The sequence below is a fragment of the Taeniopygia guttata genome, chromosome 14 (genome assembly GCF_048771995.1).
Source record: "Taeniopygia guttata chromosome 14, bTaeGut7.mat, whole genome shotgun sequence".
Taxonomy (NCBI): Eukaryota; Metazoa; Chordata; class Aves; order Passeriformes; family Estrildidae; genus Taeniopygia; species Taeniopygia guttata.
The window spans coordinates 4,754,244-4,779,757 of NC_133039.1; the positions used below are offsets into that span (position 1 = coordinate 4,754,244).

The 25,514-nt window shown below is 46.9% G+C and overlaps 2 protein-coding genes across 3 annotated transcripts in view; both read left to right on the plus strand.

Moving 5' to 3' along the window:
• The window catches only part of FOXK1 (forkhead box K1), a 55,778-nt gene extending 41,366 nt beyond the window's left edge, over positions 1-14,412 (plus strand). The window contains exons 7-9 of the mRNA XM_030284572.4: positions 586-867; positions 3,407-3,631; positions 5,895-14,412. Of these exons, the coding sequence (XP_030140432.2) occupies positions 586-867; positions 3,407-3,631; positions 5,895-6,115 (728 nt within the window). The 3' untranslated portion in view covers positions 6,116-14,412. The remainder of the gene's footprint in view (positions 1-585; positions 868-3,406; positions 3,632-5,894) is intronic.
• Positions 14,413-15,951: 1,539 nt separating this feature from the next.
• Positions 15,952-25,411, plus strand: AP5Z1 (adaptor related protein complex 5 subunit zeta 1). Of its 2 annotated transcripts, XM_072935814.1 has the most exons (18): positions 15,952-16,107; positions 16,275-16,412; positions 16,781-16,967; positions 17,930-18,071; positions 18,950-19,062; positions 19,546-19,714; positions 20,370-20,510; positions 20,864-20,901; positions 20,979-21,141; positions 21,395-21,573; positions 22,053-22,195; positions 22,776-22,835; positions 22,945-23,094; positions 23,296-23,407; positions 23,803-23,900; positions 24,151-24,283; positions 24,419-24,633; positions 24,892-25,411. In XM_072935814.1, exons 1-18 carry the CDS (start codon positions 16,067-16,069, stop codon positions 25,154-25,156), a joined length of 2,487 nt encoding a protein of 828 aa, XP_072791915.1. In that variant the 5' UTR covers positions 15,952-16,066; the 3' UTR covers positions 25,157-25,411. The 2 variants fall into 2 exon arrangements, with proteins under 2 accessions (XP_072791915.1, XP_030140427.4); XM_030284567.4 differs by lacking the exon at positions 22,776-22,835.
• The last annotated feature ends 103 nt before the right edge of the window (positions 25,412-25,514 follow it).

Sequence of the window (25,514 nt, forward strand, 5' to 3'; positions counted from 1 at the left end):
GAGGATCCAGGACTCTCTTTCCATTTTAGTGTTAGAGACTGATGGTACAAGTACAACTTCAAACCATTTTTGTGACACCCCTTTGGATGAGGGGCAGAATGTGTAGAAACAGCTGATCTAACCTTGAGCTAGGTGGCTGTAAAGATCTGACAGCAGAGTAGCCATGGCAGCACACAGCTCACTTGCTGTCATTTACCAGCCTTTGGATAAGATCAGCCTGGCTACACCAAGCTCTGGTGCTGTGGCCAGAACCTGGTAAATATCTGCTTGTCGGCTGTGCTGACCTGGGTGTAGGGTGAGATTGGAAAGCAAAGCTCATTAAGGAAAGCTTGGTTTGGGATATTTTCTTATGTTTATTATGGCTTTTATTCACCGAAATGTGCTCAGTTGACAAGTAGGGGTTTTGTACATTAGGAAGGAGAAGTTTGAAGGTGGTATTTTTGAAGTCTTGTTTTTTTTTGTTTGCTTGTTTTTACCTCCGTTCCTGCCAGTGCTGAAGCACTGAGTAGACTGGAAGTGCACAGATTAAATAAATGGGGGTCTTTTTGCCTCTCCTGTTAAGGTGTGCTTCTCTTTTCTGTTCAGGATCTCCAGTGAGTGCCCAGCCAGTGATTATGGCTGTTCCTCCCCGACCATCCACCCTGGTGGCCAAACCAGTGGCCTACATGCCAGCGTCCATAGTGACTTCTCAGCAGCCTCCGTGCCACGCAATCCACGTCGTTCAGCAAGCCCCCACTGTCACCATGGTCCGAGTGGTGACCTCCTCTGCAAACTCTGCAAACGGATACATCCTCACAAACCAGGGCACAGCAGGAGGAGCTCATGAAGCTGCAGGAGCAGTGTTGGACTTAGCTGCTGACCACCGAGGTAGCTTTTCTCCTCCCTTGCTACTCTGCTAATTCTTGAGCAGGCTTGGAGGGGAGAGTTGTTGAACATTTTCACTCACTGTGCACTGAGCCATTAAAAAAGATGTTTCTCCAGGTAAAACTTGAACCAAATGGGAGCTTATCCATTTTTTGTCTCCACCAGAGAGCAGGAGTGTTCTCTTCTCTCCTAGGGAACAAACTAACAGACTTTGGAGCCTGAGAAAACATGCAGTGCATAAAATTTGCATATTATCATAGAATGATCTGGATTGGAGGGTACCTTGAAGATCATCTCATTCCAATCCCCCTGCCACGGGCAGTAGCATCTTCCACTCTCCCAGGCTGCTCCAAGTCTTGTCCAACCTGGCCTTGGACACTTCAGGGATGGGGCAGCCTGTGCCAGGGCCTCACCCTCGCCACAGGAAAGAATTTCTTCCTAATACCTCATCTATACCTGGTCTTTCAGTTTGAAGCCATTCCCCTTTGTCCTATCTCTCCATGCTTTTGTAACTATCCCCAATACCAGTATTATGCCTGTATATTGGCTATGAAAGCGTGTGCATTTCCATCCAAAAGAGAGAGCCTGGGAAAGACTGCACCTCTGCTTTAGGATGGCTTTGTAAATAAATGATTGAGCACTTTTTTCTGCAGGCCCGGATTCCTAGAGGAAAGCATGTGCTTCTGGAAGTGCAGGCAGTGCCCCATTAAAGCAATCTTCAAAAACCAGTTAGAACAAAGGCCTTTTTTTGTCCCTAAGCTGGAAATTCCACCCTTGGGGGATTTAGTGAGTTAAATATTCTCTTGCTATGATCTAGACAACACCTTGTCTGCTCCCCATTTCAGAAGGTCTTAGTGCTGCAAGGTCAGTGTATGTTGTAGCAGCAGCAAGGCTGGTTTCTCTGACTGCTTTTATGTGGGCAGTGGGACAATGGTCCCTCTTTAAGGGAATGAAAAAATGACAAAGAGCTTCCCCTCTTGCAGCAGCAGGACCCCTGGCATTTTTAGTTCAGCACTGGTTATCTTGCTTGAGTTTCACTTGCATTCTCTAGAAATTCCTGTCTGGATCCCATACGTGTTCCTGAAGCGCTAACAGTTGCAGCTGCCTTGTCACCTGCTCCCTTCTTTCACTCACTGGTTCTTGTGTTGCCTGTTCTTTCCCTACTTGTCCCACTCATATCCATTCTAATCTTTATTTTCCCTGTTTGCTGCATTTTCATTCCTAAACTCCTTGCATTCCTTGCCTTTTCTCTCCCCATTCCCATGAGCTTGCCTGCAGGTTTCAGCTCAGTGCTTAAGTCCTATCTAACTCCACTCTTATTGTGTGCAAATGTTAAAATGGGAGAGGCCTTCTTTTCCTACAGGACTGATGAGATTGTGCTTCCTGCTGTCTCTCCTTTGAGACCCACAGAGGCCCTGGAAGAATGGATTCTCTCCTTTCCTGCAGGCCTGGCAGGATGCTGTCCTGTATCTGTTGCATACCTGCTGTATTGACCCCTTACTTATCCTGGGAAGTGAGAAAAAATGGTTTAGTGCTCTTAAGCAGTTACCTCTGTCCAGAAACTCTTCTCTCCTTATTTATTTTTTATTTTTCCTCCATCCTGTTTTTTTTCCTATACTTCACAGCAAAAGCTGGCAACTCTGGGAAGAACCTCCTTGTAAATCAGCCTCCATGCAGGCCTGACAGCAAGCTGCTGCAGACTTTTGGCTCCAGGCATTGTTTAAGATCTTAATGCCTTCTCCTGCTGTGTGGTATTGAAAGTCAGGCCAGTTTGTTTGAAATTGCAAAGTAAGCTATGAGATTTGCAGTGCTTGCTGTCCATATCACAGCTGTGATGTGCCAGTAAGGGAGGTGATGCCTTTTTAGGGCAAAGGGTCAAATTGATGGGTTTGATTTTTTTCAATTTTTCTCGTGCCTTATGCTGTAAGAAAAATATTCTTAATGTTGATAGAGTAAATGTGCAACAGAGAATATTTTAGTGTTTCCAAATACTCATCCTTGATCTTCTGTGGTGCTGAGGTATTGTAATCCTGGGGTGTGTATCCCTATAGTGAAAATGTGGTGAATGCCAGATCTAGGGAAGGAATGATGATGTCTGACTCCAGATTAAAAGGCTGAAGAATAGTTTTATTAAAACTATACTATATTACATTAATATAGTATTTAAAGAGATACTATACTATTCTACATGTTTACTTATCTAACTAACTACAAACTCCTGACTCTCTGCTGAGAGTCCAAGACATAGTTGGATCTCATTGGTCATTAAACTTAAACAACTTCCACCAGAATCCAATCAAGTAATTACTTCAGGTAAACAATCTCCATACTACATTCTACATGGGGAAAACAAAGGAGTAGAGATAAAGATTGTTTTCTCTTCTTCTCTCTGTGCTTCTCTAAGAAATCTTCAGAGACAGAATTATGTCTCTCTGTCTAGAGAATGTGAATGTCACATGCCCCTGCTAAAGTGTTAATGAGAATAAAACCTGCCTGTAAGCCAGGGCAGTGACTGACCCTTGTCTCTTCTGCTCTTCCGCAGGCATGGACGAGAAGCCAACGATCGCGTTTGCCACGATCCCCACGGCCAGCCGTGTTATCCAGACAGTGGCCAGTCAGATGGCGCAGGGTGTCCCCGGGCAGACTGTCACCATCCTGCAGCAGGCGGCTCCGGTGGCGCTGGGGCAGCACCAGCTGCCGGTGCGGGCGGTCACCCAGAACGGCAAACACGCCGTGCCCACCAACAGCATCGCTGGCAGCACCTACGGTGGGTCTGCTGCCCTGCTCCTGCCTGCCACTGCTCCCCCAGCTAAGCAGCCAGGGTGGAAAGCTGCTTGCAAGGGTTTTCTCCTCTTGCTTTCTGTGTATCAAGTTAATCCATGTGTCCATCTCAAAGGTATTGCAGTTCTTCCGCTTCCAGGGCTGTAAATCAGTGGGAGGTTCCCTTTTGTCCACTCCTGCTGCCTTTTCTGGGGGAAGAGTCCTGTCCTTCCTTTGCCCTTGGCTGTGCAGTTATTAGTACTGAGATTCTCTACCTCTTGAGGTTACTTGTTGAAAGTGTTAGTGATTCTTGTGGAGAGCCTGTTTTCATTTATTTTCTTCTGATCAACAGCCTTTGCTTGCAGCGTGCCAAATAATAAAATTTCCATGGTGTTCTTTAGATCTTGTGAAACATGACTCAGTAGAGTAAAAAGAAAATAACATACTTTCCCATTTTACAGTCTTAGAGCCTAAGAGAAACAAGATCTATTTCACCAGGTGAACAAATGTAGGATTTTTGTATACACAGGATGTGTTCTAGTCATTTGTCAAGCATGGTTTTTTGAAATTCCATACAAGCCATGTCTTGGCAGCCTCCTCTTGCTTGCTCAGCACCTCAGTTTTTATTCAGTTGAGGATGGGAATATCCAGGTTTCTTATGGCTTTTTTCTCTGAGATGCCAAGCACTTCTGCTGCCTCAGGCTGGTGCTTTTGGGAGTTTGAAATGAAGGGCACTGCTGGGCTTTGGATGCCTTTCATGAAGGTAGGAATGTTTTTACAGAATTTTCTGCCACATCTCTTCACAGTTATCACCCAGCATGCACTTCAATTGCAAGAATCTCATTGGAACTGTGAAAAAATTATAGTTTATAATTATATATCTTATAATACTTGCATAAGGTTTTTATGCAAGTATTATAAGATATTAATAGATCAGATAGGTCACACTTCTACTAACCAGCATTAGCATTTCTCTAATGTAGAATCAGACAGTTTTTTATTTAACATTTTTATGTTAAAATATTTTAATCTCACCAAACTTTTTAACTCTTGTCTAAGTGAGAAATATTCCAGTTATATCTGAGTTTTTTCGTAAATGGCAGTAAATTTTCTGGTTCACAAAACAAAGCCTGAGTCCCTTGACTCTCATCTGTACTAAGTTAACTTCTCTTCAACTGCATTGATTTAGGTTCTCTAAGTCACTAAGCTGTAATTGCTGACTGCCCTCATCTTTACCCTATTTTTTTTCCCTTCATCCTCTTGATACTCTACAGCTTTCTTCTCATGTCTTGGTAGAAGTTACTGGGCTTTGAGGGCCTTTGTTCTGTTGGCTTTGTTTATTTATCCTAGGGCTCCTTTTTTATGCATTTAGCAGTGAACACAGCACTGATGTTCAGTCATTCCATCCTTTGTAAATGAGTCTGGAGGGCAGAGGAAGTGCTGTTTCCTGAGTCCCCTTTGGCTTCCTCTCTGATTGATGCAGAGTCCAAAAGCTGCATGTGTTTTGTTTTCCAAGCAGTGATGTGTGCCAAAATCAGTGTGTAAGCACATTCTCTGTCTGGAACTAGGAATTGTAGACATTTTTACCGAGGGTTGCTACTTAAATCATCTTTTTTCTTACCACTTTTATTAATGGGAGGGTGAGACCTTGTGTCAGTACTGCAATACAAGATTGGAAGCCAGAAATTCCTTTGTTCTGATCCCAGTTCTGTGGGAGCACATGTGGTTGTCTGGGGTAAGCTTTTTCCTGCCCCTTTTACAAGTGGAATGTCAGTACACTCAATATTTGCACTCTATTTCCCAACAGCCTGGTTTGTTCTTCCTGTGTGAGCAGGGCTCAAGAAAGCCTCTAAACCTCCAAATAAAAGGCCCTGCACATGGATATTGGAGTTCATGAGAAATCGTCTGGCCACCTACAATCAGAACTCTCTCAAAGAGATGTGCTGTAATTTTAACTAGAGCTTGATCCTCCCCTGCTGGGAACAAATACTTAGCTAGCAATGCCTTGTTTGACAGTGGATGGGAAGAAGGAAGTTCTCTTGTGAGAGGGCTTGTTGTTGGTTTGGTAAACTTGAAAAGCTGAGGTTCTGGAGGGAGAGGGAAGGAGAAGGCGAGCCAAGCTTTCAAAATGCTCCGGGAAGCAACACTTGACCATGTGCCAGCTGTTGCGTTTGACGGTGGGATTTTCTTTTCTTGCTTTGCTTGGAATAGCAAACACTTGTTCTGCTTCACCCCACTAATTCTGTTCTCTTTCTTACCTTCCTTCCCAGCTCTTACAAATCCACTGCAGCTCCTTGCAGCCCAGGCCAGCTCATCCACTCCTGTTGTAGTCAGCCGGGTCTGCGAGCCGGGGACCGAAGAGACGGCAGCAGCCTCCTCCAGTGAGCCTGAAGTGAAGAGACCACGGATAGAGGAGCCCAGCGGAGCAGTGCCAGCCCAGACTGGAGTCATCACCTCCACAGTGCCACAAGGACAGGCAACCAGTGAATGAAGAACCGGTGGGAGGAGCTGGAGTGATGGTGGGGTGGGCATGGGATGGCAGGAGCCCTAAAGCAGCTTTCACAGGAAACCAACCACAACTGTAACAGCTCAAAACAGCTGATAAAGAGCTCTTTTTAAAGGCAGATTTTTCATTGGGAGGACAACAGCTGTTATAATCACAAGGTGCCAAAAAGAATGGAAAATCCCTCCCAAGAACCCATATCTGGAACTCTGTTCTGTCTCTACTTATGGGATATTTTTTTCCTTTTTTTTTCTTTTTTTTTTTTTTTTTAAGATTCAAAAAAATACAGACAACTGATTGTATGACTGCTGGGATATTTTTAACTATGTTTTCCCCTTTTGGCTCCAAGGGGATGGGATTTGCAGTTCAGAATCTAAAGGAATGTAATACAAATACAGTCTGCTCCCTGGAAAGAAAACTCCTCACGTTCTATGCCTTAATACCACACTTCTGAGAGCTTTGAACCATAGGACCATTTTAAAAAGGTCACTAAGGCAATCAAATGCTGAAAGATGGGTGCAGTATCTCACAACAACATTAAAGAAACATGGTACCAAACATAAAAAAAAAAGGCAAAATATTCTGGTTTTTTAAAACAGAAAATTCTGAATATAAATGTTTATTTATATAGGGATTCAGGAGGAAGAGTATAGGGCTCAGCCACCTGGATTTCCAGATGAATTTCTCTCCATTCCCTCTGAGGGAGAATAGGATGACAGAGGAACTGTATTAACTTGGTTCCTGTAAAGATGTTAAAAACAAAGGGGTTTGTATCTTAACAAATAATTTCTTACAATTATTCATCACTTGCTCTGGACAACAGCCAAAGTATCTTGATGCCTGAGGACCACATCTCCTATGTCTCCAGGAGGTTTCTGTATGCATTTGATTGATCACAGCTTGTGTGAAGCGCCAGCTTTTGTTCAAATTAGCACTGGAGGTGAAGGCATGGCCACTGTCTTTGTGACCTTGAGAAAATACTGGTTGATGTTCTGCACTAAAGCTGTCACCTTCAGCTCCTCGTGGTGATGTGGTCCTTAGCTTGATGGACCCTGGTCAGGAGGTCAGAGCTGACCCTCTTTCATGGCTGACAGCAGAATTCCTGTGTTACTCTTTGGAGAGGGAAGTTTGGGGCTTGGATGAGAGGCAGCAGAGGTCATACCATGGTTCATTCAAATTCTGTCAGGGTATAGTAGACAAAGGCAAAAAACTTCTCTTTTATTTTCCGTGTGGCAAAACTCACTGGAGGTCTTCAGTTTTACCAAAATGGATTCAGAGGTTTGCTTTCATTGCTTGGCTCCCTCCCATCTCTCCTGCCTTGAGCACCATTTGGGTTTGCCAGTAGGAGGAGGCCTTTACTCAAATTGTATTCCAGGCTCCTCACATAGCACAAGGATCTTTCAAGGAAGGCAGATTTGACTCACTGCAGCCACGTGCAGCAGTGGGTGTGTGTGACACCTTGTGACTGGCAAAGAAACCCACCCCTGCCTGTAACCTCCTCCCTTTGGCTTTACACCCTTTCCAGTCCCCTTGGCTAACATGTCTTCTGGCAGCACAGCAGAGATTTTTTCATTTAGCAAATGTTACAGCTTTGGTAATGGCAAGAGTGACTTAAGAGGGGTGGGCTGTGCTTCTGGTGGGTTATCCCCTATATGTACTGATTTGCTGTCCTGTGCAGTCTGACACCACTGCAGAAACATTGCAAAAAGCCTTCCTCAATGTGCAGTAAATGATACTGTCAGTGTATCCATGGGGATTAGGGGCAGGGCACAGCCCTTCGGTCCCTGCTGGAATCTGGGGAGGAAGTCCACAAGGTAACAGCTGGCATCACTTGTTCCCTTCTAGGTTTCCTTTGTCTTTGCCAAATCCTATTCAATAACCAAGTCCCACCACTTGAATAAAATCCAGACATGTTTAATTCTCAAGTTCATTGTTTTGTAAGAAATATTGCTGAAAGAAGGAAGTAATTTCTTGGTCTCATGATTTGCGGTTACTTTCTGTGGAGAGAGGCACATAAAATATTCATGACAGATCATTTATCTCAGCTGGGCTTTCAGAATTCAGGTGTGTGCCCTTAGTGACAGTTATTAGATGGGATTTTAGTACTTTGAAATGGTTTTGTGAAGGAGGATTGTTAGAGACCACAAAGTAATTGAAGCAGGCTGGCCTCCAGCTGTCCCTTCTCCCGCTAGGAAGGCAAGGTGTGGCACAGCGGAAAAGCACACAGATTAGCTCTGTTTTCTGTAGCCTTTTCAAAGCCAGGAGTCAATAAAATGAACTTCCAGGCAGAAGGCACAAGTGAGAGTGCAGCACAGTGTATCTGTGATGAATCATTACTTTTGGGTGACTGCTGGTTTGGGTACAGGCACGCTCTGAAACAGCCCCACAGCTCAGGAACGCTCCCGAAGCGCAGGAGTCCTTGGGTTTCCAGGATGTTGGGTGAGTCAGAGCAAGATGAAAAACCAACAGAAAACTGTTCAGGATGTGGAGCTGCCAAAATTCTGTGGATTTTTCTTCACTGATGCTTTTCTCTTGAAGAGTCTAAATAATTAAGCCTGGAACCTCTGTAAATTAATCCAGCACTACAGAAAGACATCAGCTGAATGACAGTGTTTTCATCCACCATAAAGCTGCTGCTTTGTAGATATCTCTTGAAAGTCCATCCTCAGGTTGCATGTGTAGATCTGCCTCCTGAGTATTTAGAACAGAATAACACTTTCTCTTCTTTTTGTGGCTCACAATGCCTGATGGTTCAAATGGGAGTTGAGGATAAGCAAATATCTTTGTTCTGTTCACTCTTACTGCTTGAGATGTCTGGAACTTGTCAGCTCACCCTTTCAGGGGGTTTTTGCTTTATCAGTCTGCTGCATCCCTCTGCTGCTGTAGGAAGCAGTCCTGCCACTTGCAGATTTTTTTTTTTAATAGGTTTGGCTAAACATTGCCTGGTACCAGGTAAAATAACTGTTCTTGCTAAATCGTGTTGGGAGCTGTGGAAGAGTGTGGTCCTTAGCCAGAACATGTGAGATGAAGACATCTTGTTTCAGGCCTCCAGATGAATTCATTCAGCACTGATAAATCTAGATGACAGCACCATTCTTTCTGCATACCAGTCCTGATTCTACAGGCTGCAGAAGCATGGTGGTAGAATTAAGTCTTCAACTAGGAAGAAAATGTTTACCTTAATGGTTATATGCAGTACTCAGATTATTTAAATTTATAATCTGACTTGTTTGTATTGTCTAAAAAGTTGCATCTCATCTTTGATTACATTAACTAAAGGTTTGAGAGGAAGTGAAGGGGGAGGCTTCACTGGATTTTCTGCTGTCTGTGTAATGAAGGTCAAGGCATATTGAATATTTAAACTGTGATAACTTAGACCTGGGAAAACTGTAAAGCCAAGTTCTTAATGTGTGAATTCACTTTCCACCATTCCCTATTGATTTCTTTTCACCTTAGGCAATGACATTGACTAATTTTACTTTGATCACAGTTCGTTTATAGCAACTTTCTTTGCCCCAGTTTGCAAGAGTTGAATGCAGTTGCTCTTTGTTCTATTCCACTGGAATTCCATGTTGTTTGTCTTGACCTTGGCTCTTATGATACAGAAAGCTTTTTAGAGAAAGATCAATTTAATCTGATTTAGTGATAACACAGCACAGTGCTGAGCACAAAATTGAAGTTCATGATTAGCTCATATATTCTTTTCAACTCTTTTTCCTTCCCATATTCCCCCCTCCCCCATACCATTAACGATGTCCCCTGTAGCATATCCAGTCATTTTTATCCACTGACAGGAGCAGCACCTTGCATTAAGCTCTGCCTGAGGACTCAAGGATGAAAATGCCTGTGGAACACGTGGAGCTCCAGAATAGGTTAAGAAAGGTCAATTTGGTCACTGTGTATTAATTTTCATGCTGTGTTCTAGACATGTTACTGTTGGGCAGAGCTTATTCAGGAGAGTGTTTTCAGAGACATCTTAAAGCTTTGTAAGAGGAAAGAAATAACAGCTCAAGCTCTTACAGTGCTTCTGCCATCAGCATCATGGTCTAGCATCAGATTTTAGTGGGAGTAATTTTGCATGTTTGGTCTTGTGTACTGACGTAGAGTTGTCATTCAGAGTTAATTTCCACATTTTTTTCCTTTTTCAGTAGGGAAATGCACACAGTGGAATAAAACTTGGAGTACAGAAGGCTAAGGGACCTGTATCTAAGCAAGTGAGGGCATCTGACCTGAACTCTCTTGCAGTGTGGTGTGGAACACTTCTCCCTGCCTGCTGGGGGTGTTCAGTTGGTTTTGGAGCTTTTCATCTGTGTCAGCAAGGGGGTATTTATTTGGTATCACTGGTGTGTGCTAGTGTGTAAGTGAATGTCAAAATGCAGGGTGAAAGGAGAAGTGTTTCCCTGCTACACTTGGGTTTGGAGATCTTGGATTTCACCTGGCAGTAGTTCTGTACCTCTCCTTAGAGAATCCATTCCCACCACACAAGGTGAAAACTTCTCAGCAACATAAGAATTTCCCTTGAGTTTCTACCTGCTGCAAAATCTTTGAGACTTTTTTTAAGTCCTGCTGCTATTAAGTTGGACCAGGGCATTAAGAATGAACCTCTAAAGGAACAGGACTGGCTTCATAATTTTTTCCTTGCTGCACTGAGTTTTTGAGTTTGCAAATGCCATCCTGCAGTAAATTATCTGAATTCTCTTGCCAGCCAGTCTCTTGGGCAGCTCCTCATCACTTTTTCCCCTCTATTTGTAGTTAAATCTGTCAACTCCAGAGTCCTTTAATCCAACTCCTAATTTAATTCCATTGCTTGAAGGTCTGCATCTGGCGAGGATTCTTGTGTTAAGTTGCAGTTACACGAGTAAACAATCTGTTGTAGAACTTCTTGTGTCCTTCTGGGTGAAAAATTATGCCCAAGCTGCTGCTACTATAGCATACACTACTGCTGGAAGGTGTAGCTTCCAGTGGAGCCAGCTGTGCTGCAGAAAACAGTTACACTACAGGGTCATTGGATTGCTGGAGCTGATGCCTTCTTGCCTGTTGATGTGCACCTGATCAAAACGTGGCTGGGGAATCTCTCTCTAGGCTGCCTGGCAGCTGTGGGGCTGGGATTTGTTAGATCAGCACCCCTCTCTGCTGCGTGGGTTGTTTGCAGGTCAGTGCACGTGTTTGTGCATACAGGTGTGGGTGTATTCCCGTGCCATAACCAGCAGTGGGAATTCTGTAGCTGTGAGGGTGGGCTTTCTCCAATAGGGTATCTTTCATGGGGCAATAATACACCAGGGAGCATTTTACTTTGGCCTGAGCAAGACATTTTAAAAAATACTTTGTTTTCTTGGAGCACTATATTTAAATTCCAAATTTTGAATCAATTTTTGACATTTGTATTTATATGTTTGGAAAATTCTTTTGATACCTTTTTGATTTACCAACACTGAATTAAAACCTTTCAGAATGTATGGTTGGTCCTCTCCTTATGTGTCACTTTAAGTTTCAGAGCACAAGGGTAGTTGTGCCAAATCTACCCCTTTGCTCTCAAGACAGAAAAAAAAAAAAAACATTGACAATTTATGGGTGGCAGCTAAGGAAGAAACCCTTTAAATATTTTTTTCAGAGAATATGAAATTAGATCTGTGTAAACATAAAATTTATATTTATTAATGTGTGAGTGTGTGAGCGTGTGTGTCAATATAGATATATAAATGGTCCATGACTATTTCTTTCTCTTGAATGGTACTTACACAGACTTTTATACAGTGTGTTGGTAATTCCTGCACCAGGCACTGACTCTGAAAGAATGATGAACTTATTTTTGTAACAAATGTGAGCAGCCAGTGGAAGCAGCTTTACTTCAGTGATTGCTTTCATTCCTCTCGCAGAGCAGAAGAGGCAACCTGGTACTTGCATCTTCCTTCTGTAGGATCCCTGCTCCTGGCTTTGTCCTGCTTGCAGCAACCCCAGTTCACACTGCTTTTCTGGCAAGAAAAGCCCCCAAATGGCACTAATGAAAGCTGGAATCCTTTCTTGTCTGCAGTTCTCTCTAGATGCAGTGTCAGGGAGTTGTTTACAGATTCTGCTCTGTAAATAATGGGACCTTATTTCTAACAGAGGAGATTTATGGGGGGTCCATGAGGATGCTGTAAGGCTGAGGAATTCCTCTCTGTCAGGTGGCTAAGCTAACACTGGGGCACTAGGAAATAGTTTCATTTCTTCTGTGGTGAGATAATTTTCCTCTTGTCATGCTTCTGTCTCTTTTTGGGGTGAGGTGTGTCTATATTCCCCTTAAAAACAAGCACAGAAGAGTTTTTCTAATGTTTCCATTCACAGGGAGTAAATTTTTTGCTGAACTGGCCAAAGTTCAGGTGTGATTTAATTCCACAGGGATCACTAAATTCACAGAAGGGTGTATTCTGAACCACTTGGATCCTTTGAGAATAAAAGCAAGTGATATTTGACTTCCTAATCTTAATTGCTCTTCCAGAAGCAGAAATTCTCTATGAGGATCTGAGTGAAAGCTTCACCTCAGCAATCACTGGCTGGTGATGGGGCTTCAGTACTTCAGGGAGGACAAGGTTGGTGATAGGAAGAGTGACCAGAGTAGGAGCAGTGAAAGGAAGCAGCTTTCCTCCTCATCCAGCAGAAAACAGCCCCTGTGAAACCCAGACTGCCCCTAAGATTTGGTTGTTGCCTCGTGTCTGCTGCCAAGTTATGCTGTGGTCTGGACCTCTCTGTCCTGCTCCTACCCCGCCTCAGTTTCACTTAAAGCACTCTGAGACAGAGCCTTCCTTAAAGCTAAGGGCAACGGTGAGGAGAAATGTCTGGTAGCTGAAGAAAAATGAGATTTAAATGGAGCAGAAAAAGTGAGAATTCCTTCTGTTTCACTGTCTTGCTGCTAAAAGTGTGGTGCAGAACATCCTGATGTTCTGCTGATTTATATGCTGCTCTTGGGAGGTGGGCAGGCTGCTAAGCTGGCTCTGTAGCAATTGAATTACTGTAAACCTAAACTTGCTTAATCTCTCTCTTTTTTTTTCTCCCTCAAATGTGCTTGAAGTAGAGGGAACCCGAGTATTGTTTGTAAGATCTTTTTGCTTTAATAGAAAACAGAATATTAAAAAAAAATTTTTAAAATTTTAAAAAAACAAAACCAAACTAATTCAAATATAGTGATACAGAAAATGGCTTTAAAATATGAAAATCTTACAAGACCATATGTTGTGTTGGGTTCTGGACATGCTGTTTGTGCTGAGGAGGTTGGCCTTGCCCAGCCTGCCAGCCAACCTCCACATAGCCAAAAAGAGCATTTTAAGAGTCTGTAGCTATCCAAAGGACTGTTATCCAAAGGACTGTTAAAAGCTGTTTAGGAATAGATCAAAAGCTGTGGTGTGAGCAACGGATGGTAAAGCTGGAAAATCAGATCCAACTCTGAATAATTGCTCTACTAAAAAACAAATTCAGAAAAATCCAACTCTTCCCCCTGTTCTGCAGATGCTCATTCCCACTGAGTCCCCGGGGAAGGCTGAGAGGAGAACCTGAAATACCTCAATGGCTTCACAGAAGGGTTTGCTGCAGACATCTGGGCCAGCCTTACCCCTTTCACCTCGGTTTGGCACTTATTTTATAGAATAAGAAGGTGATGGGAAGGGGAAACTAAAGCCATGCTTGCATTTCAGTTCCTGGTGTTGCCTGTGCAAGACACCTCCAGCCAGATGTTTTGGGGTTTGTGGGTTGTTTTGTTTTTTTTGGTTTTTGTTTTTTTGTTTTTTTTTTTTTTTTTTTACAGCTGATATCAAAAGTTGTTTTGGGGGGTCTTTTTGTGACTTGTTTTCGTTCCCAGTGCTTTTTAAAAAGCAGCCGTGTATCCCAAGGGGGGAGCTCCGTGGGGGCAGTGGATGTGAAGTTCATGTTCTTTCTCTGGCCATGTTGCAGCGCTGTTCCTGTGAGATGCTCAAGGCAGCCCTGGCTCCCAGCAGGGTGTGGGATCCTGCATCCCAGGAGCTGGACCTGTGTTTCCACTTCAAATGGGATACAGTGGTTTTGTTTGTTTGTTTTTTTAATATAGAGCCATACGTTTTTTTAAGTAATTTGAGATCTGAATGTGATTTCTAATGTATCAAGAACGTTAATATTTTAAAGCTATAACAAAGGTTTAAATTTCTACTTTTTTTTTTTTTTTCATTTATTTTAACTGTTCTGTTACCTTAATTTGATGTATGTGGTTGGGGAATGTTGCTTCTCCTCTTAGCATTTGTTTCTATAACCAGAAATAAAATTATATATGAAAGAGAAAATGCCCTGAAATTGGTTTGCTGTTTTTGGGTGCCAGACTTGGATTCTTCCAATGTAGCCTCAGGAGGGGTTGAGTTTCCTGCAGCAGTGAGGGAACAGTGTGTTTAATATTTTTTCCTTTTTTTTTCCATGTAGGAAGGAAGTGTGTATCTGCACACCTTGCACTGTTTGGAGTTCAGACCCCCCACTTTTGATCCCTTGTCAGTTATTTGGGCAGCTGTTGACTCACAGCAGAGTGAACATATGGACTTGTGTGTTTGAGATATGAGATGCTTCCCCTGGGGCTTATAAACGATTCCTCCAGCTCCAGCTTTTGTTTTGTCATGAAGTGAAACATTGTTATTTTGAAAGTTAAACTGTTCTAGTGTGTTCCCCTGTAATTTATAATAATTGCTTTCATTTAAGTCTGTGAGGTCAGAAAACAGTATTTTATGTGTCTTGTAGTTAAGCTTTTCCTCCTTTTTCTTCTAATGCAGCTACTATTTAAGTTCTGGGTTTATTTTGACTAAACATTCTTAGCTCCAAAATTAAATAATAAGTAGCTGTAATTCATAGACTTTTAGAACAACTGAATGGTTTGGGTTGGAAAGAACATTAAAAGTCACCTCATTCCAATCCTTGACATGGGCAGGGACACTTTCCATTATCCAGCTTGGTTGCTCCAAGCTCCATCAAGCCTGATCTTGGGCACTTCCAGGAATCCAGGGGGAGCCACAGCTTCACTGGGCACCTGTGCCAGGGCCTCACCACCCTCACAGGGAACAATTCCTTCCAATATCCCACCTAGCTCTGCCCTCTCAGTCTGAAGCCATTCCCCCTTGTTTTGGCACTCCATGCCCTTGTAAAAAGTTTCTCTCTTGTAGTCTCGCTTCTGTTAACTACAGGGAGCATTTTTTTAATTGACTAACTAATTTAAAAATTAATAACACAATACACAGCGAGCAGTATTAATCCAGACCCTTTTCTGGAAAGGGAGGTGTATTTAAAATTACCCTTTGTCTCCCCACGTGCTGCTGCTCTGCTGGCTGATTGCCCAGGCACGGTGCTAATGAACTTCAATGCCAGGAGAGCCCAGGGCAGGGAAGTACCAAAGGCAAAGTGCCAAATCCCATCCCCTGGCATCTCTCTCCTCTTTCAGGACAGTGCTCAGCGTGGTGCTGAGAGCTTCAGCCGTGTTAGCAGCAGGGAGAGAAGGTCCTGATGGATTTTTAATTTCTGGGAGTGCTGAAGACCTGAGCAGCTGGTTTAACATCTCATACCTGTTTTGGAACCTCTCTTTTGTGAACAGGTTGCAGGAAAGGCTGATACATTTATTGTCCGTAGAAGCCCCAGCTCTCATCCCTGCCATATAATGATGTTCTCCATAGGTCTGAGTGCCTGGGGCGGGGTGGCCTCAGAGCCCAGCTTGTGCTGAGGCTCCTGAGGTGTGGGATGACAACACCAGCCCCTCGGGCAGCCCGTGAGCAGCCGCCGGGGAGGGTTTTGGTGCCCGGTCTCCTCTGCGACCCTTCCCGCCGGGCGGAACCTTGGTGCAGCAGCCGCCGCGTCCCGGCGGACCCGGCGCGGCGTACCGGCCGCCCATGGGGGGCGGCTTTTGCCGCGTACCGCGGCGGGGCCGGGGCGCGGCGGGCCCGGGATGGTCACGGCGGGCCCGGGATGTTCACGGCGGCTGCCGAGAGCTTCCTGCGGCAGGCGAGGTGCGGCAGCCGCGGGGACAGCGCCACGGAGCCCTCGGGCCGGGCCGGGGGGACTGGCGGGGCCGGGCGGAGCGGGAGGGCGGTGAAGACCGACACTCCGGGCCGGAGCTCCCCGTGAGGGCCCGGCCCGGGGCCCGGCTCCGTGACAGCCCCGACTGCCCCGGCAGGGAGATCCAGCAGGAGGAGCTGCGCAGGTTCGCCGCCCGCGTGTCCGCCCTGCTGCAGGGCCCCGAGCCGGGCCCCGAGGCCGTGGATGGGCTGCAGAGGCTGCACCTCACGGTGGCCGCCACCAAGTACCCCCGCAAGTGAGTGTCCCTGCGTGTCCCGCGTGTTCCGAGAAGCAAAGCCTTACCTTCCTAACCAAAAAGAAAAAAAGGGCGTGGGTTAGGGCTTGAAAATAACACGCTGCCTTGAAAACCCGAGGTTCAATTTAAACACAAAGCCTCTCTTTGCCTTTCACCCCCCTGCTAAGCAGAGGATGCCCGTCTCCTTTTGCAGCAGGATTAACAAGCGTCGGTGTCACTGAACCCTCCGTGGAAGTGCACTCAGCAATGAAGGTGATGAGTGGCATTAGTCACTGGCAAGGGGGATCATCCCATAGCTAAAAATAGGCAGGAAATAAACATCTGGATCTTTTCTTGCCTTGCAGTGATGTTCACTGTGACTCTTGCAGGCTCGATGGCGAGTTTGTGGAGTTGTTGCAGACAGTGCTGTGCTCACCCAAAAGCCCTGAGCAGATTCAGGTGCTATGTGCTGCCATCCTGAGAGAGATGTCACCTTGCAACGATCTTATCCTCTCCTGTGATGAGATTCAAGATACAAAGCTCTTGAGCCTGGTATCCTCCGTCCTTCTGGCTCAGGTAAATGACCTGTCAAATCAGAGATCTTCCCTTATCAATATGGATTTGCTTTTTGATTGTTCCCTGCTCCTGAGCTCCTCCCTGAGCTCAAGGAGAGTGAAAACCAGTTGCTAGTATATAGGAAAAAGCAGAGGTATTTCTGTGTTCATTTAAAGGATCTCATTATTCTTCTTTGCATGGGAGGAAAATGGCAAATTTTTGTGTATAGCACATAACAACAAAAAATGCTTAAAACTGTAATGTTTAGACACTGAGGTCCTGGAAGCAAAAAGAGAACCCTTTAGAGCTGGCTGCTGAAATAGATTTCAAATCAGGGTTGCTTGAACCTGGGGAGGAAAGCAAAGCATTTTTGATATTATTATTCTTACAATATTGGCTTTCATGTTCACATATAAAAAACATACATAGAACCTACAAAACATGCAAAACTGTAAGTGCAAATGACACTTCAAAGGTCCAGATTCTCTATGAAGAGAAGCAAACATGAGGATCTCCCTGTTTTGAGTGCTGCCTGGGGAACAAGCTGGAAACTTCTCTTTTTCCTCTCCTTTATTTGCACTGTGCCTATTAAAGGTAAAATATTTTTGTGAAACTTCTCATTCTGAGTTTCACTGTGTGCTTAGAAACGTCTCCAGTGTTTCTGACATTCATCTGAGTCTACTTAACTAAAGGAAGTGAAACAGAAACCAGCAATGTGTTACTTACATGCTGCCTCACAAAGCTCCTCTCTCCCATATCCAGCACTGAGCCTGTCCTGCAGTTCCACAATGTAAAAACACACATAACCAGCCCCACAGTTTGGGATCTGTGAATTCAAATTGCAGAAAATCCCTGTAAAATGTGGTAAAATCCCTTGTCCTGTGAGTTCTTTTTGTGTTTGACTTTGGTATTGATTCCTGATGGAGGAGATTGATCTCTGGTAATGGCAGGTTATCTATCCTTACCTCTGCTTTATTTTTCAGGGAAATAAGGGTGAAGTGGCAGCTGTGGGGCAGCGTGTTGTGAAAGCCTTGGAAAGGAGACTGCCCGAGGGTCAGAGCGCTCGGTTCCTTCTTCCTGTCCTGGCAAATGTCCTCAGCCTTTCCCCAGGATCTCTAACAGAAGGTAAAGCTATAGGAAGGGCTGAGATTGCCACCTGGCTGTGGTCTGGGTATTGATCAGAAGGTTCTCAGTTGGAAACTGCTGTCAAAAGTGACATCTCTGCTATGAGGAAAGGGAACTTACTGGGTGAGATGTATTCCACCACCCAGAACTGGGACTGGGCCTTCCTGGATTTGTATAACAGGATCATGTGCTCTAGCTGAGGTTGCAGCAGGAGTGTGAAACTGTAGCTATCCTGAAGAGCATCAAGCCCAGAGAGAGAAGCAGAGATGTGCTTGTGCATCTGGTCAACAGAGCAGCAGGAACAACTAGAAGTGCTCTTCATCAGAGAGGCAGCACTGGGTGGGTAGTGGTGAGTTAACCTAGGAGAGCTTTCCAGGCTTAAAATGCTGGGGAGTTGTGAGCAAGAGTGAGTTTCTTGTGAGGTTTGTGTGTTTCATGCAGTGTGCCAGAGAGGCTTTGGGGAGGATGTTGGGCTGGGTGCATGGCAGAGCAGGAAGGATCACCTGCCCCAGTTTCTGTGAGTTCCCAGTGAGGGAGTTGTGCCTTTGGCTGCAGAGCTGAAGCCAGACAGTGCCTGAATAAAGTGACAGTGTTTTTGTACATTCCTCCTAACAGAAGCTGTGGATGGAGACAAATCAACAAGTATCTCTTGAGTGATCTGGTAGCAGAGTCCTTGGTTCCAGCATTCACTCCCTGGCTGAGGTGGTATGAGGGGTATAGAGCACCCACCTTGGGGTACCAGTTTCTTTATGGATTGCTGGTTCAGAGAGTGCTCCAGGCTGGAGAAAAAGCACAGCACCTGAGGGTTAACAGGGACATGTTGCAGAGGCTGCTTCTCTGCCCAATCTAGCAATGACCCTGTCACTTCCCTTGTACAGAACAGATCGATGTTGTCAGTAAAAAGCTGGCTGACTGGCTGAGGTATGCAAGCATTCAGCAAGGAATGGCTCAACCCTCTGGAGGCTTCTTCTCCAGTCCCAGAACCAAACAGGTGAGTGCTGAGTTGCCATGGTGACCTCACAAGAGCATTTGTTAGTCTGTTACCTGCTGGTTTGGATTCCCAGAATCACCTTATTTTGGAAAACAGTAGCCTAGAAGTGCTGCTGTTATTCAGCATTTTTTTGTGGGATATGTGGTTGAAACACATAGGAAAGCAAAGTAGGGGGTTTACAGCTCTGAGATGTAGGAATTCAGCTGTAGACCCAGAGCTTTGATCCTTGAAGTAGTTTTTAGAGAAGAGTCTTTTAGTGACCGTGTACTTCAGAGTGGAAGGTGATTACAAATGAGACCAGTGTCAAAGTGAGTGTTTCAGCTGGGCAGAAGGAACCAGCACAGCTGGCTTTTCTCTCTCTGCACACCTGCCCTCCTGCAGGACCCCAAACAAGGGCTACTTCTCTCTGTGGTCTCAGTGGGGTTTTCCCTGCCCTCACTTAGCCTTTCCCTGGGCTCTGACCTGCAGTATCTTCTCTCTCAGCCTGCTCCTATCACAGAGGTGGACGGTGCTATTGCCACAGACTTCTTCACAGTGCTCTCAGTGGCTCAGCACTACACACAGGACCAGTGGCTCAACGTGCAGACTTTCTCCATGCTGAGAAATTGGCTGCTGTGCTATGGGGGCAAGGAGCTGAACACCCTTAATCCAGGTAGGGGTTGAAGGTCTGCAGGCCACTCTGGTCTGCAGCCCCAAGAGGGCTGTGTGCTCTCAGATGTCATTTGAGGTGGCTGCACCAGCAACCCAGCAATCTCCTCACTATCAAACTGATTTGATATTAGGAAGAAATTACTCCCTGTGAGGGTGGTGAGGCCCTGGCACAGGGTGTCCAGGGAAGCTGTGGCTGCCCCATCCCTGGAAGTGCTCAAGGCCAGAGTGGACAAGGCTTGAAGCAACCTGGGATAGTGGAAGGTGTCCCTGCCCATAGCAGGGGCTTTGGAACTGGATGAGATTTAAGTCCCTTCCAGCCCAGGAATATGGGCAAGAGTTCACAGATCTTGGACTAGGAGCAGGAAAAGTTTGGGAAGGAATATCACTAAACCTCCTGTCTGATACTTTTTGATACTTCTTTGGGGAATTACTTATTGGGTAAGCCTCCTGTTTTCAGACAAAGCCCCATGGATTCCTAGGAAAGAAAGCCTGGGTGATGGGAAACAGCATCTCCATAGTACTCCTGTAATTCCCTTCTCCCTCAGCCTCCTGTCCTTCACTCTGCACCTGGGGACAGTCAGCTGCCTTTCTGGTGCTGGGTGCTGCGTGGGTGTTGTGCCTGTGAGGAGCTGACAGGTGTGATGTTCCCTGTGTAGGTGCCAGAGCAGGAGTGGACGGGTCGGAGACAGCCCCGGTGTGTGCTGCAGGCAGGGCGGGCCGGCCGCTGCCCCCCCGGGAGCGCCTGCGGGACAAAGCCTTCGAGTACTGCCAGCGCCTCATCGAGCAGAGCAGCCGCCGTGAGTCCTCTGGGAGTCCTCTTGGTGCTGTTCTCCGAAATATTTCTGCCTGCTTGGGCTGGGATCTCACTCCCTGGAATCCTCTGTTAGGCTGCTAGGGACAGGGCTTGCTGCAGCTGCTGAGGCAAGTCGCTGACCAGCCCTGAGGTGAGGTGTTGGGAAGGATTTGGAGGCAACAGTCATGTTCTGCCTCCTTGATTTGCCGGGGCGGATGTGAAATTTGGTTCTCATTGGCCTGAATTTAGGATCTGTGTGTGTTCCTGCCTGCCCTGAAGGCAGGGTTAGTGCTCAAACTGACAGCCTCATATTCCTGCATGGGCTCAAAGCTTAACTTAGACTCACTTCTCTGGCAGGACCCCTGAAGAAAGATGATGGAGATCTGCAAAAAGCTGTAAGTACACAGAGGTGGGGCTCAAGCTCTGGGAGTTGTGGTTTCCCCCATTCCAATCTTACTCTGCTCTCCTGCAGTGTCTCATTGAGGCAGTGACAATCATGGACATCATCTGCAAACAGGACTCCTCCTACGTGTGCCGTGCTGTCTCCTTCCTGAAAGTCCTGCACAGCAGGATCTGTGGGGATGGCACTTATGCCAGGGCACTGCTGCCCATTGCCCAGTTCTTCCTGAACCACAGTAAGTCTTCAGCTCCCCCCACCTCCTCCACGATCCAGTCTTGCCTATTCCAGCACAGCCTTTTATCCTGGCAGTTTGTGCCTGCCAGAGTTGATAACTCCACCTTGCCTGTGCTCTGGTATGGATGATCCCACCCAGGGGGCCAGGAGCTGGGATATCTTTCAGGGAACATAACTCAGATTTCTCTTAGCCCCTGGAGCCCTGGCAGGGCTGCTGGGTGGGCTGTGCTCAGCAAGGTGCTGTGTCCTCCCAGGCAAACTAGCAGCTGTGGACTCTGATGCCATCTACAAACACCTCTTCACTGATATCCCAGCTCAGCTCTTCCACAACCCATCACTGGCCTTCGAATTTGTTCAGTTCTGCAAAGACAACACCCAGCTCTTCACAGACTCCTCCAGCATATTCAGACAGAGCTTCCCAAATCTCTTCAAGGTACAATGTGTTGGAGCAGCAGAGCGGAGAACCTGCATCACATCCCCTTCTGTGCCCTAGGACTTGTTTTTGCACCCCAGAGCCCTCCATGTGCCTTCATGGCAGTGCTAGGGAGAGCACAGGCAAGAAAGATTGTCACAAAACAAGTGTGGGTGTGGGTTTGAAGGAGAGGAGGGTTCTGAGTGTGTTCAGCACTGCCAGAAGAGAAGAGTCTGGGCTGGCAGGACTGTGGAGGGCTAGGGAGCACAGTGAACACAGGACACAGCACTTTGTTTCTGGAAAAGTTTAGTAAGCTGCAGCTTGCCAGCCACTGAGCCAGCTGCCAGAGGCCTGTGTTGAGCTCCTGGGTTTTGACCAGGCCCTCAGATTTCTCTGGTTTTGCTTTGAAGAAGTGACTTTCTCTTCCCCATCCTATCTGGTAACAGTGTGGAGTTGTCTGGGTATGTGATGGAGCAGCAGTTTGTGCTTGTTGCTTGCAGTTCCTGGCGTGGAACAGCCCACCTCTGATCTCTGAGTTTGTGGACCTTCTCCCATTTCTGCTGGATCCAGACACAACCATTGAGATCTTCCATTTGCTGCTTGACCTGCCCTGTTTGACAGCAGCTCTGGACATCCAGCTGAGGTAATGCACCTTCCCTTCTCACTTGTTAATCAGCATCTTAACACTGACCAAAGCCCAGTGCACACTTCTGAGCCTCAGCTGGCACAGAGCAAGAGGATCACTGCAGGGAGGTTAACACAAGGCTGCACAGATGTCAGCCCAGTGTTCCTAGTAGTGTGTTGTCCATAAGAAGAGAAGGTGATCAGCTCTCACGTTTCAGTACTGGACTGTCTTTGGGGCTCAGGGAGCTGTTGCCATTCCCCTCTCCCTCTCCAGCTCCAAATGATTGCCACATGTTTTAGGCTTCCACGAGCTACCACCTCAATACAGAGGTGAAATGCCTATTCTTCCTTTCCTGCTCTTAGCCCTGGTTTTAGCTTTGTTCTCCAGGAGGCACACAGAATTTTCTTCCTGAGATCTTAGGAGCTGTGAGTCTCCATGAGGATGGGGTAGGACTGGAACTGGGTGTACCTCTGCTCTTCCTTGTCCTCCTGACATGACAGCTCTTTCTGGAGTGCTTAGAAAAGAGAGTCATCCTGGAGGCAGATGTTGGTGGGCTTGGATGACTGAGGGATACAGAGTGCCATTTTCCCTTTCCCAGGCATGACACAGAAGCAAGTCTGAAACTGTTGCCTAAATATGGGGGGCCTGAACCCATCAGGTTGGATGAGTTCCATTAGATTAGACCAATTTGCTGTTCAGTGTTCAGGATCCCAGCTCTGCCCTGGCCCATGGTCACAGTGCAGCACATTCTGTGTGTTCCCTGCTAGGGCAGCAGCTCTTCCTGCCTCTGAGAAGGCCGGGGCTGACCCAGCTGGGAAACCAGCCACGTGTCTGGAGGCCTTTCGCCATCCCCTCTACAAGAGCTTGTTCCAGTATCTGCTCCGCACCAAGGCTGCTCCCGAGGATGCTCCAGAGAGGTAGGAGCCTGTCTGCAGTGTGGTTCAGCCATCCAGCTCCTGGAGGCAGCACTGGGATTACTGGGCAAGGCACAGCTGCTCTGAGCTGGCGTGAGGTGGATTTCTCTTCCCTCTGTCAGCTTTGTCAGCGCTCAAAGGCCTGTGGGGAATAAAAGGCAACGAGGAACAAACCTTCAACAGTTACTCTTCTTTTGCCCTCAGTCTGGTTCCACTTCGGCAGCTGCTGGGATCCCTGGCTGGCAGCCCAAGGGTGGTGCAGTGTGCAGAGACTGTCCCTGTCTTACTGGAGCTCTTTTTCAGGGTGGTGGCAGAGGTAGGTCCTTTTGGGGGAGTTCAGTTCCCAGTTGTGCTGCAGGGATCTCTTGTTATGTCCAGAGCAGTTGTAGAAGCAAAATGGTGAAGATGCTGCAAGTCTGAGAGAGGGGAGCATGAGGGGAGGGTGGGATTGGTACTGACATGAGCCAGCACTGAGCTGGCCACTTGATCAGAGAAACAAAAGAGCTCTGTGGGGCAGTGTCAGGTTCATTCTGTGCTCTCAGCCAGCTATAAAGGACAGAGATGAGAGCACAGTGACTGCCTGATACCTGCTTTGTGCACTGCTCCCCTCCTAGACCAGGCAGTTTCTGCCAGCTGTCTCACCTGGCTGGTTATTTTGGGGTATGGCTGCTTGATGTCAGTGGTACTGCTGAAACAAGGGCTGGCTTTCAGTTTGCAGATGGGTCGCTGATAAACCAGCTGGTGGTGCTGCTGCTGCAGAGGAGTGACCAGCTCTATGAGATCCCAGCGTTTAAAGAGGATGTGTACAGGTGAGATGAGACAGGAGGCACAGCCAAGCTCCCAGCCCTTCTGGCATCCCAGGGCAGCTTTTTCAGTTTTTGCCCAGTCCCTGCTGTGACATATCTTTGAAGGGTGCAAAATGGGGGCTGCAGCTTCATCCTGGCTGGGAACACCCTGAGGACACCGCCCTGTGCCAGTGGCTGGGTGCTGCCAGCCCCTCCTGGCTTTGGGCATCACCACCCTGCCCTGGCCCGAGCTGTGCCCTTGTCTCTGCTGCAGGGTGCTGGGCTCACAGCTGGCAACGCTCTGCGGGCTGCGCCCTGCGCTCCTGGTGGAACTGTCCACGGAGATCCTGGAGTTCTCAGGAGCAGTCAGCAACATCCAGAGCAAGGAGGCCATCTTCACCCACCTGGTGAGCAGGGCTGCTGCTGCCACGGCTGCACCAGCTGCACTCTCCTCCTCTCTCCTAGCATTCGCTCACCTGATTTTCTATCCCCTAAAAATCATTCTGTTCCCTTTCCCTGTGCTCCCTCTGCCCTGGCACCAGGCGTGGGCTGTGGGCGAGTTCCTGTCGGTGTCCCACGACAAGCGCTGCACAGTGGAGCAGATCACGCGGTTCTTCGAGCCCCTGGAGGCTGTGCTCTTTGAGATCACCCAGCTGCGGCCGCAGGCCAGCACCCCCAGCTGTGCCCCCCGTGCCATCAGTGTCCTCATGGCCACCCTGACCAAGCTGGCAGCCCGCAGCCAGGACTTGATCCCCAGGTGAGCACCAGCAGAGGTTTGAAACGTGCAGATTCCATGGGTCTGAATGTGGGTGTGCTGGTGTTAATTAATAATTGAGTCTGGCAACTGAAAGAGGACAGAGGTGAGCTGTGGAAGGGCACAGTTTAGAGGAGTGGATTCATCTGCTGACTAATGCTCTGTCACCTGCACTAGTCTGTGGGAGTTTACACACTTAAGTAGTGACTGACTGCGTGAAAAGGTCCTGCCAGCTGATACTTGTGTCCTTCTCTCCTGCAGAGTGTCCATGTTCCTGTCCAAGATGAGGACATTTGTGCAGAGCCCTGCTGTCACCTCTGTTTACTGCGAGGAAGACCTTGAGGAGATCCTTATACGTGCAACTGAGCTCATGAACCTGCTGAAGATGCCCAGCGTGGCTCAGTTTGTGCTCACCCCACCTGTGGCCAGCACACAGTTTCAGAGGGAGGTGAATGACTCCCTCCCTTTGGCCCTGAGGATGGTCACCCAGCTCCTGGAGCCTGCTCCAGGCTCCATGCCAGTGTGAGGCCAGGAGGTTTCTGGAATAACTCACTGGACACTGCTGACACTCAAGGCTGAGGCCCTGATCTTAACTGGAAAAGAGGAACAAATGATTGTGAATGAAACAGAGAACAGGAATAAGGAGAGCTGAAGCTGCTCTTCTGTTCTAAGGCTGTTTATATTTCTGTCCTAGTGCCTGTTGCTTTTTTATCTCCTAAGCTTGTCTTATCCCTTCCTGGTGAGTATGCATTAAAAATCCTGGTGGATTTGTGCAAATGTTGCAGGAGAGTGAATGGTGCATTAATTCTCTGTCAGCACATCCTGTCCCTTTGGAGATGTACTTGTTCCCTCCCTTCCTCTGCTTTGTTTCCCCTCCCCTTTGC

Bases quoted from the DNA above. Each gene is read 5' to 3' on its own strand.
- AP5Z1 (XM_072935814.1), top strand. From the start codon at position 16,067: ATGTTCACGGCGGCTGCCGAGAGCTTCCTGCGGCAGGCGAG. The intron at 21,142-21,394 runs GTAAGTCTTCAG...GTGTCCTCCCAG, and splicing joins CCAGTTCTTCCTGAACCACA to GCAAACTAGCAGCTGTGGAC. The intron at 24,634-24,891 runs GTGAGCACCAGC...TCTCTCCTGCAG, and splicing joins AGCCAGGACTTGATCCCCAG to AGTGTCCATGTTCCTGTCCA.